The 12,840-nt window shown below is 32.1% G+C and overlaps 1 protein-coding gene across 3 annotated transcripts; it reads right to left on the bottom strand.

The window, feature by feature from the left end:
- Positions 1-545: 545 nt before the first annotated feature.
- On the bottom strand, positions 546-5,601 carry LOC105113084 (uncharacterized). Of its 3 annotated transcripts, none has more exons than XM_011009104.1 (5): positions 5,512-5,601; positions 3,556-4,582; positions 2,831-3,139; positions 2,030-2,121; positions 546-1,711 (listed from the first exon to the last, which is right to left on the bottom strand). In XM_011009104.1, the coding sequence occupies exons 2-5, from the start codon at positions 4,483-4,485 to the stop codon at positions 859-861; spliced, it is 2,184 nt and encodes a 727-aa protein (XP_011007406.1). In that variant the 5' UTR covers positions 4,486-4,582; positions 5,512-5,601; the 3' UTR covers positions 546-858. The 3 variants fall into 3 exon arrangements, with proteins under 3 accessions (XP_011007406.1, XP_011007405.1, XP_011007404.1); XM_011009103.1 differs by having other exon boundaries at positions 5,335-5,590; XM_011009102.1 differs by having other exon boundaries at positions 3,556-5,590.
- Positions 5,602-12,840: the final 7,239 nt, after the last annotated feature.

Raw genomic sequence — 12,840 nt, 5'->3', positions numbered from 1 at the left:
ATTAAAATATAAACCAGCAATGAGAGAGCAACGAATAATAACAAGATAGTATTTGATATTGAGATAAAAATTATTTTTTAAAATTATTTTATATTGAGAAATATATTAAAATAATATCTTAGTATTATTATTTAAAATTTATATATGATATCAATAAATTAAAACAACTCAATAACATAAAAAAATAATTAAAATTAAAATTAAAAAGCATGCTGAGCCGCACGATCAAATGATATCAAACTTTAGTTTGGGTTAGAGAAAACCTTGAACCAAGAAATTATATACAAATGGTCATGGTGGTGGTTTTGTTGTAGTGGAATCCAACTTAGGATCTAAATTGTAAAATAACTTGGGTTATTAGGTTAATTAGTGAGTTATAAATTAATAATTTTTATTAAAATAATATTATTTTATTTAAAAATAAAATAATGCTGGCTCAATAAATTTAATCAATACAACCAAAAAAAATATTTTTAAAAAATAAACATTATCACCATACCACAATCCCAAAACACACGATATGACATATAAATAGATGATATTCCGAAAGAAACTTCCATACACATACACATTCCAACACGAGAGAAAATATTGCTTTTCCAGTTCATGGAATTGTTCTAATTTTGTGTAGTTTCAGGAAAAACAAAAACAAAAAACCCTGCACTTACATTTGATGCTTCTTTTGATAATTAATAGTGATCTATACCTCAAACCCATGGAGGATTTATGTACATTGAATAGAGCACTGAGCTCCTTAGCCCACTTGGTTTGGTTGTTAAGGGGCACAGCTCTAATGGTATGTTACTATTATATGCATCTCCAACGCTGCATGTAGCCAAGCTGCAAAAACTAATAATATCACCTCTTTGATTTAGTTTCTATACTTCGGTTTGCCGGTGATGGCTGTGATCCACCACCTAGTGCAGCGGCAGCAGATTCCACATGAGTAAGAAGGTACTCGTAAATCTTCTTCCGTAACCTGTCAATAGTCTCTGACGAAACATGGGGTGTTTCTGCTTCATCCTTGCTCGACCCAATCTCATCTAACCAGTCATTCACGCTTTTGAGCTGCGTCAACATCCCTGCTATTTGACCATTATCTGACAAAGCTGAGGTATCTACATCAGCATCCAAGAACCTCTCAACATATCCCAAAAACCAATCCTGGGATTCCATCTGCAACATTCCAGCCAAGTCTACGGCCTCATCAAGGCCATTTCCTCTGATCCACTCTGCTGGAGGTTGGGGTGGTGCCTTTTGACTAACGGTAGAGTTATCCCCTGGTTTGCGGAAAGCTCCTGTAGCTACAAGCTTGGAGCCAACTGTTGGACGCGTTTTCCCTTGAGTTTTCGTTGTGGTATTCTTAGAAGAGTTTTCAAGGACTAAAATGGATTGATTGCTGGCAATAGGCTTTTGACCTTGACTAGGAGCTGAAGTAGTATCTTTGGTAAATACTGAAAAGGATGACAGATTGGTGGCCAGTGCAGCTTGAACCCAAGAGGCTGCATGTTTACGTCTATCAGATGTGACCTTTAGCGCTTCTTCAGATAGATTGTCATTAGAATCTGGGGAAGAATCAGCTGGAATAATTTTAAAAAGAGAATCGGCAATCAAGCGAGAATTATTCAAGCTTGCATGAAGAGCTAAAAACTGCTCCACAGCAGGTTGTGGGTTGTCTTCCCGAGCAGAGGAAGTCAGCTCTGAATACATACTGCAAGAGGAAAGAGGCACAGGACAAATTGTTAGGAGAAAAAGAAAAGCTTAAGCTGAATTGTTTATACACTAGAAAACATTAAGTATAGTTACATATCTGAGAAGTCAAATCAAAGAAGCTCCTGAAAATTACTTTTCTTCTGTTCCCAACATTTTAATCAAGCAAATAGAACTCAAGTTGTCTTGGTTTGTCCAGCATTACTCGAAATATGGAGTGCATATAATCTAAGCTATAAAGAAATTGTAAACATAACTGGGAAGTTTTGACATTTTCTACTACTTTTCTAATCAACCACTATTTCTTGAGTAGTTATACCTTAGACATCGAAGTAAGCTCTCCGCAACAGTTGCCTCTTGAATAGCCTCTATTGCTGCTGTCTGCGCAGCATCTCGATGCTTCATAACTTCCTGTCATAAAAAATGCATAGACATGTGAAGATTGAAAAGGCAAAGTAATGAATAGAAGACCAGAAACCAATTGAACTAGATGTTTACAGATGATACCCATGAATCAAAAGAATTAGCTCTTAACCACTAAAATAATTAACTTATCAGCAATGTCCCGGGTTTATGTGGAAAATTTTCGATCCCCCAAAGCAAATCGCTAGCTAACTACTTAACGTATGATACAGCATTGTGTCTGAGCATTTAAATATAGAGGACCATGCTACTGAAAGCAGAATTAAGGTTTCAGTGGCCTGAGGCCCCAGCCTTAAAGGTGCAGGCCACGTTATGGATATCTATGACTTCATTCTGCTATCATTCATTCAAGATTATACCTATTTTACTTCATAGAATAATGCTAATTAAATTCTTAGCACTTTCTGTTTCTACTTCTCTTTGATGATGAGATTGTTTGGGACAGGATTTGAACTTTCAATCTCCTCGTCAAAGGAGGTGTGGCCTCTAAGCTAAGCCTGAGCCATAGTTAATGTCAGAAAATAGTTCAACGTAATTCACCAGAAGAGAACACAATGGTATGTTCTTAGGCAGCATAATTCAACACTCCACAAATGGCGAGCTTTAATAAAATGTGGAAATGTTCTCACATCTACAACTGCTTTTCTCTCGGAAAACAGAAAGAAGGCCTATGAACTTGTCAAGATTTAAGTTTTACCTTTCCAAATTTGGCAAGAGAAGAGGGCAGTGAACTCCATGAAACACTTCCTTCAGTCAATCTTCTGCTACTTATTGAAACCTTGACCAGATTTCCTGGGAATCCATTGTTAGCATGCTCCGATGATTTCTTTCCAGCAGTTGTTCTTAGCTTATTTGACTTGTCTTGTTCATCCAAACTTCCATTTGCAACATTTTTCTTGATAGATGTCTGAATTTTATTCTCCTCTTTGGATGACTTAGAAGATACTTGGGACCTGTAATCCTCTTTAGATGGCAATCTCTCACTTGATGTACTTTTTCTTGGAGTCTGCCATAACAATTACATTAGGTGGCGAGTATATTAATTTTACAAAGAAGAGTTGGAAAACACAGAAAAGGTGAATTGGAGAATAGCAGTAAACAGCACAACATTTTTTAGTCAACTCAGGACCTTTTGAGTCACACGAAATCAGGGCAATGTAAGAATGAGATAGACCAATTCAACACAACAGTTTAAACAATCAAACCACGTAAAAAGGATCTAATTTTGAAAAAAAAGCTCTACTAGTGAATCTTGAGGAACATTGAAAACCATGATCAAGAAAAGAATGAAATCAGACTTAACCGCCTGTCACTCCGAAATTACAACATTTTATATCTTAACTGAAACAAGTGTTTTTTCAAGTACATCTCAAACAAATCATACTCTGCTAGAAGACTAAATCCATAGATGATAATACTTACAGAAACACTCCAAGCTTCAGGCTTTGGATCGTGTCTGGCCCCTCTCAAATTTGATTTCTCTCTATGCTTCACCTCCATATTCCCCTCCCAACTTTTCCTCAAAGCTTTGGCCCCCGACTCAATCCCCTGAACAATACTTTTGATCACCGGCACCCTCTTCACAGTGGGACTTGCCCCACGAACAGAACTTGCCTTTTCTACAATCCTAGGTGATCCCTTGTCCGATCCCTTAATCACTGACTGCTGCCGAACCCCATTTGAAAACTTCTCAAATGAACTAGGCAATGAATAACAACTAGTTGGAGAAGAAGGAATTGATCTTGAACTCGATGACTTAGATTTTGCCATAGGTTCCCTTTTCAAATCCAAATCTAGTGTAAGTTTTGACAATTGAGACTTTGATCTGGTTTGAGTCGCTTTCTTATCTGACACAGCCTCCTTATGAGAATTACCATTCACACTACCGCCCACTGATTTATCCTTCTCTCCAACATTACAACCACCCAAAACACCCCTTTTAGGTGATTTCACTTTCTCCAGATTATTATTGAGAAAACCAGGGGACTGGGATGCTGCAATATCTTCAGGGCTCCCTACACAAGGGTGCCTCCCAGGTACTGGCCTGACCCCTCTAAGAATAGGCACTGGTGAGGCTGGTTGAAGCCTTTCAACATGAATAAATTGGCCTAATTGGATTTTATCACTAAGAATTAAATCATCATGCTCGTCAGGTAAAGACACATAAGTGGCATGAGATGAATCTGATACCTTGAGATAAAACCCTTGATTAGAGAATAACTCACCACCTGCTAATGCTGGTACAATGCTCACAACTTGCAATAAAGATGACCTGTGTTCCCCAGCAACCTTGACATCTGTATCCATGTGCTGTAAAAGCTTGAGTAACACTCCAGGTACAAGATTTGCCATTTGTTAACAGACCTTCTATTCGCATCACTCCAACGATACCCCAGATGGAGAGCTTGAATATATAGTTGAAATGGAAGAGTCTTAGTCAATACCCAGACTGTAAAAATTGGAAATTTTCTATCAAGATTTGAACTTTTTTGTCACAGAAGGAAAGAAATGATCAACCTTTAGAGTTTAAATCCAAATGATATTTGTCAACACAAAAGATTTCAACATCACATCAGTTTCAAAAGAGAGAGAAATGGAATGCTCAAGATCCAGATAAGAAATGCTTTTGAGCTAATAATGGTGGGTATAATTTATTCAGAGGCCAAACACAGGACACCACCCAAATTATGAACACAACCAGACCCCAATAATCAAAACCCTAAGGAGCACCAAATAAGACAACCAAAACCAACCAAGATGGAAACTTTTTTCAAGATAATAAATTATTCAATAAAAACAAAAAAAACCCAGAAACTAAAAACTCCTTTAAAGATGCTCTGAGAAATGATAATGGTGTACAGCTTGGCAGAAGCAAGTAAAGTGTGCCCTCAAAAGCTCAAAACCCACAAAGAGAAAAAGGAGTGTTCAATAAAATTTGGCATCTTTTGCAAACAACTCATCGCAAGACAACCAAAAAACGATCAAAAAAGCCCAAGAAAGTTTGGAAATTTATGATGTAGATCAAAATGGAGTTAAAAAAGGCAACCTTTTTCAAAGACAAAGCACATCCAAAGAAGCTTTAGATAGTTTTTGACAAGGGCAGCATGTACCAAGGGATATCATATCATGTGATCATAGGAAACTGAAAACTTTGCAACAAACCAATGAAAAGCTAAAGAGAATAATTGATGCCAGGCTTACTGTACAATCTAGAGAGAGAGAGAAGAGGTGTCAGATCCTGACACATTGACATATGCTCAACAACAGGGAACACTTCAATGTGTCCAAGAAAAACCTAACCCTCCTTAACTAGCTTTCTTTCATTGGATTGAGGAGTTCAGTGATTGAATATAAAAGGGATTTGTAAATTGTACTTACTTAGCTGGAAGAGTTTGTTTTTGGTTTTGGAATATGAAACAAGAGGGTCTCTTGAATTCTTGCAGAAACTGGTAGAGGAATCTTGTCATGGAGTAAAAGGCTTAATTAAGTTACTTATTTTTCCAGTAATATATTGTCTTGTTAAAAAAGATAAACAATTTATTTTATTATTTAAAGGATTTTTATCCTTCATAGATTTTATTACCATGTTATATCATCTGTGGTATTTTAAAAAATAAAATCTTATTCATATGTAATTTCACTAGTTAAAGAATTTATTGAGTGTATTCTTGAGATGTTGACTTAAAACAAGGAGGATTATTACCCTTTATCATCTTAATTTCTATAAAAAACACAATCATAAAAAATAACTAATACAGTAAACCATCTATTCAAAACACGATTGATGAAAACATATTTTTTAAAACAATAAACATATACCCAATTAAAACACATAAATAATAATAATATATGAATCATAAACAACATGATTCACAAAAAAAACATATTAGATAATCCTTAACTAACATGTAATTTGATTCATGAATACTATTTCCACAACATACCATAACGTTTTGGTTAACGATCCTTTATAATCCTTAACCCCTTTCTCTCTCTCTCTTGTATTTATATTAATTATGAGTTCGAGAATGCAAATGCGTGCATGTGCTTCAGTAATGGGGTGTTAGGAACAATGTAATGGCGTGTCGGCTACCTGAAAAGGTGTCACATCTCCAAGATAGCATGGCAGTTGTATCTTGTCTCTATTTTTTAATGACTCTGATCTATTTTTATTCTATAAAAAAGAACAATTAGGGTTTTTGTTTTTCTTTCTTGACCAATGAGGCCTATGATTCACATGCACAATATGAAGCATGAGGTGGATGTCATTGGTGGACCCATTTAAGCTTGTCCTTCAGAGCTTCAAGGAGGAGAAAGGAATGGCCACTCAAACGGCACATGTATATGTACAAGTAATTATATTATTTTGGTTTTATTGTGCCTGAAATTCTGGCAGTAAAATCTTTCTTTGAGCTGCATAGAAACTGAGAATTTGTGGGGCCATATTCCAAAAGGAAGGCATAGGTACTTGATTACAAAGATAGATACGAGTCGTGCCTGTTAAAGTTTACATTTAGTTCTAGGATTTTGAAACTTTTTAATCACATCCTTCAAACTAAAAGTCTTCTTTTAAAGGAAGAACATAATTTTTTTTATTATTATTGTTTTATTTTCTAGCTTAAGGTCATTCAAATTCTACAACTTTGATCCTTTTGGACACGAAAATTTATTATAACTACTTTAGTTAGATTATGAGTAATGATGATTTATAAATTATTTAAAAAAAAACCAAGATTTTTATTTTATAATTTCAATCTTGATTAGGCTAATAGCATCACAGTTGGGATGCTACATTTTTTGTGATCCTTGGTAACCAAGATTAATTATTTTAAACTTTTTTTTTCCATTTCTTTTTCCTATCTAATTCTTTTTAGTCTTAACCCAACTTATTCTTGATTTAAAATCCAACAAAAATAGGAAAGAAAAAAAAAGATTTTGACCTAACATAGCCCTGGAGATATGTCATCCTCTCTCACTAATCAACAATCTCTCTTAAACAGTTTTAAACCAATATTTTCATAAATAATCATTTATAAATCTGACTATGTATCAACTCTCCTAATATAATTACTGTTTTCACCAATTACTTACTTTTAAGTATCAATTTATTGACCAATGACAAGCATGATACACCACCAATAACTTAATATTTTGAGAAATTAGATGTTATTCATTGTGTTTCCTTTTTATTATGTAATTTTATATGACTTTTAGTATCTATAAATACCTGAATCACAAAGTAAGAAAAGAAACTCAAGAATGACATACTTGGAATTATGTATTATTTTCATTGCTCCACACACGCATTTCTCTTATGTTTACTAACTTATGTCTCCAATGGTTTTCTTATCTAATAAAAACTTGTTTTGCATATCAGTTACCAGCTAAGAATTCCGTAAAAAAAAGCTTAATCATGCGCGAAGGTTTTCATGATTTCAAAGAAAGCATTTGATTTTGTATAAAGTGTAGTGAGTTCACTTCTCATGTTATTTGAAACAAATTTACTTTTCGTCTTCATACATGGAGTACGTCGAACTCCCAACATTTCCTCTGAAAACATATGATGTTGCTATCATTAAGCTTAAAGCCTCATTTGAAAACACGGTTGCACCTTCCAAAATCAAAAGCATCTTCTTTTACTGCATCCCCAAGCAAATATTAAGCCCTACTTCAAAAATCAACACGAGAATAATAATAAAAATAATCATGTAAATACATTAATTAATTAACACAAGGGTATGATAAAAGAAAATACTGTATAAATACATTAATTTGAGTATCGATAACTTGTACAATATTCAATCTAGAAAATATTTCAATTTAGACGTATATATGAAAGCCTATCCAATATCCTCGTCAACATTAAGAACTAATATCCAACATGACGCATGATGGTAATATTATTGCAGCAAGCATCCCATATACTGAGCTTATAAAAGAGATGAAAGTACAATCAGGAACTGCAAACTTCCCAGACATTAGCAGCAACAACAATTGAGGACGGGCTGTCGTGGCCTGAAACCCTAGCTTCTTGTTTACTTGTTAATTAGGAGCTTAACTAGCATTTCTTTTGTGCAAGTAGGCAGGCAGGAGATGAGGTTAATTAATCTCCATAGGATTAGTTTTAGGTCAGTTGGCAAGGAATGCCCCCACAACAATTTGGCTCTGTCTCCCGCAATTAACACATAGGGTCGTGTTACCAACGGAGGCTCAACATCTTCTTTTAATGCCTTGTATGATTTGGGTTATCTTTTGCCCCACAAAAATTGTGTACAAGATCGATCGTTCATCTGATGCCTAGATTTCACCTCACAGTACCGAGATTGCGTAGGTACTGCATTATTTGTTCATGTCTTTGGTATTGCGTTCCGTTATGCTTTTAAAAAGTTTTTATTTTTTTATTTTATTTTTGAATAGTTTATATATATGTATATATATGTATATATTAGTCTAATATTTTTTAAGTAAAAAGCACAGCAAAACACAACATTTACCCCATAATCTTAAACATGCATTTTGTCCGCAAATGTCATTTAGATTCATGGCTTGTGCTGTTCAAGTAATCTGTCGTTGTACTTGCCACTAATATTAAATCCAGCCTGGCCAACAGGTTGATCTAGTGGCCTATAGATCAAGGATTTAGCATGTGAGTTAACTTGCAACTGCCTCAAAATCTAATTTTTATTTTTATTTTTCTAAAAATATAGTTATTTTACCTTATTTTAATTAATTCTATATTTTTAAAAATTGAATTGAATCAATTGGCTAAACTTGTTAAAAATGATTAGCAACCATCTTAAATTTTTTTCATGATAACCTCTTTTTGATGTTTTTATAAATATTTAACTGTTTAGAAAAAGAAAAACAAATGCACTCTTATACATGCCTATAAACTTAAAAATAAATGAAAAATCAAACGATTTTTTAAATCATGTGTGCCCTAAGGCATTCCTTGATTGATATACTTGAAAGATTTCACTTCCATGATATATATATATATATATATCTATATATATATAATTATGTATGAAAACATCATCCTAATTCAATATTATTGAATATGGAGATTAAATAATTCCAATTATATCAGTTAATGTGTATACTTGGAAGCAAAATCCAGAATCAAAACGCATGCATACTCTACATTCTTAGTCAAATATCTAAAAATTTGAGCGATAAGGAGGTGAAGGATTGAATGGAGGACCTGAGTTTGGATTTTGAACCATTTTGGCTATTGTTGGACACCAACATTGGTGGCTTCTTGCCTTTTGTGGACAAGATTTTGTGATATGCCCAGCAAGCTGTGAAATAAAAAAAAGAAAAAAGAAATTCAGGATGATTTTTATTCAGACAAAACCACAATTAAGACCGTAAAGCACTGTGCTCCGAGCAAGCCACGCACAACGGCATCATATTTTAAAAAATCAAACGCTGTACGCTAAAGTCAACAAAGGAAAAGGGCATTTTACTGACAGAAAGAGAGAGGTAGCCGAAGACATCTCTTTGATGCGCATCGTTGACATTTGACATGAACAAGTCAGTCAAAGCACAGTGCTCGTCAATTTCACAACAGCCATGAGTGCTCGTCAATTTCACAACAGCCATGGCTGATTTTAGTATTGTTTTATTCTGCTCTTCTATATTGATTTTTTTTTAAGATGAAATATTAAATTAATATTATCTATTTTTTTAATAATTATTATGTATTGAGAATAAAAATTTAAAATATTATTTTAATATATTTTTAATGAAAATATTTTAAAAACTTTTATACATCACGTCACTGAACATGAAAAAAGAAGAAGAAAGCTTTATTGAATCATGGTAGTAGCCACTTGCAAAAAGTTTATCTAATGATTGCAGCCATGTTTGATAGATTCTGAAGCTCGGGCATTTTTTTAAGGAATTTCATGCACATAAATGATGTGAATGCATGGAGCTTCTAAAGATTTTTTTTTTTTTTTTTAAGAAGGTGAAAAGTTATTTAAAAAGTAATTATAATTATACTCCCAATTGTATATGATGATCATAAGGAACTAAATTAAATATATTTTTTTATTGGAAAAGTATAAGATTATTTTTATTATTATTTTGTGTGTTTGAATAATAGTATATGAATTTAATTTTTAATTTAGGAAAGGTTGATATGGCACCATTGATGGAGACTTGACACCTATTTTGTTCATTTAAAACCAGGCATGACTTTGATTGGAAGACAATCCAATCAGGCAGACTATAAATCTTCTTCTAATTTCCAATATTTCAACAAAAAAAATCTAAGAAAATAAAAAATAAAATTAAAATGAGGATGAAAAAAAGGCATAGTGTAACTCTCAAGCAAGATCAGGGTTTTTTTTTTTTTTCAAACTCTCAAGCAAGATAAGGGTTTTTTTTTTTTTTTTGCAAATAATAACTACTCATCTCATGATTGCCGACACATAACACATTTACACACCCTTTTGCGACTTATTACCTAATAATTTCTTTGTTACTTTTTATTTATTTATTGAAATTTGTTCAACCACTTGAAAACAATGAATAAAGTAATCTGATTAAGGATTAAAATACGCTAAAGGGCTTGTAATTATTTGCTGCTTTATAGTTAATTATCAATAAAGCACGAAGGTTTGGTTTCTTGACAACACTCATCAGCAAAGTAATCCCTAAGCAAAAAGATTAACAATGCCGACGAGTTAAAGAACACAACCAAAACACTTTCAAGTGAAAAGATTTTATTTTGCTTAAATAACTTAAATTTATGCTATTAAATCCGGCTGATCTGGAGAGTTGATTTAAAACCTAATCAATCATATTTAATTTAGATATAATTTAAAAAATTAATCAAAACTAATCCTTATAATTAATGATTTAGACCTTGTATTGGGTTGGTTTTAATAATTATACTTGTACTTGAATTCTTGATGAGGGAAGGGGACTAAAGAAGTAGAGGAAACTTCATAGTTTTGCTTGGATGATCACTTCAATTGGATTCACGAATTGGTTTGTGTGAGAAATTGAGTTGTTTCTTGTATTATAATTTTGGATTTTAATTCAAGAAAAACTGTAAAAGAATTTATTAATTTCCATAATATAAAAACTTGGAATAATTTAAGCCTTTTTGCAGGATAATAATGATGATAACGTATGGAGAAGTGCCTAGCAATTATTTTTGGAATGGCAAATAGACCACGCATGACTAATTTTGTATTCATTTTGCAGAAACATCACCATCGCTCCACCAGCTTCTTATGATCAACAGTAGTACCAAGGGTAGGCAAGAACGGACCTTTACATTATTTATATAAATATTTCTTATGATCAACCTAATAATAATAATAATAATTAAAAAAAAGTTGACATGCATCTTCTCAAAGATCTAAGATAATATTCCATTCAATTTTATATGTGTGTTTGGTAGTATAGTGTATAATGTTTCTTTAAAAATACTTTTTAATAAAAAATATATAAAAATAACAATAAAAAACATTATCACCTCAAAACTATAAAAAAATTATCTAAAAAATTATTAATTTAATGCTTTTGAGGTGAAAAAACAATTTAAAATTAAAAAAACAGGTTAAAACATTACCAATCAAAACTTAAAACAAGATAAAGCTAGAGGTGGAGACTTTATAAGAATAGACTGATAGGTGCAAATGTATTTCTCCTTTTTAAGCCATTAAAATATTATTTTTTGAATTGTTGCTTAATTTGATTTTTTACAGAAAAATTATAATTAAGAAAACACAACAAGGGGAAAATGTGGAAGGAAGCTAGAACTCAGAGGACTATACATGCAAACAAGGATGAAAAGGACCATATGATAAAATAAGTAGACATTGACATAAGCAGGTTGATGTGAATAATTAACCTCACCGACTTTTACTTGTGAAATAAATAAAACTTTGCGTTAATGTCTGTGTTAAATAATATTTATATAGTTTTATTTATTAAGGATAAAATAATATTTTAAATTTAATTTATATATATTTTATCTATATTTAGATTAAGATTAAACATTTATAATATACAAATTATTTAAAATTTTATTTTTTTTATATTTAATCTTAATTATTTCAATAGTTTGTAACTTTTTTTAAAATATAGGATATGTTTATATAATATGCTTAAAGTCTTTCTTTAGAAACTAGTATTTAGCACATTGGATTGTAAATGTAAGGGTTTGGATTTAATTTATAATTGAAGTTATTAAATTTACAATCTGAATCACAAATTAATTTAAGTAAGTTAAAATAATATAATTTTATTTTTCTTCTAAAAAAATTAAAATGACGTGGTTCTAATAATATTTTAAAAAAAAAATTAGATTTTGATAGGGTATAATAAATAATAAGTTGATTTGCTGGATCAACAGGATAAAAGAGAATCAATTCTAGATTAATTTTTTTAAAACCTAATTTGAGTCCAGATTTAGATTAATTTTAAGTTAAACTAGGTTTGATAACTATAATTTGAAATTAGCAAAGGATTGTAAACTTATTTTTTCATTAATGAAATTACCACGGAGAAGAAGAGGGGATAGGCAAGAAAAAACAAAATCTCTGCAAGAGGAAAATAGAAGAATTATCCCTCTCATTCGTGTTCCATGGCATATCGAAATGAACTTAAAGCAAGTAGACATAGAGTTGAATGAATTAGGTAGGAACCTTAACGTACCCTAGATGAGTTGAATTTGCAACTTCAGTC

Source organism: Populus euphratica, unplaced genomic scaffold, assembly GCF_000495115.2.
Source record: "Populus euphratica unplaced genomic scaffold, PopEup_1.0 scaffold387.1, whole genome shotgun sequence".
NCBI lineage: Eukaryota > Viridiplantae > Streptophyta > Magnoliopsida > Malpighiales > Salicaceae > Populus > Populus euphratica.
This window is presented reverse-complemented; position numbering and strand designations above follow the sequence as displayed.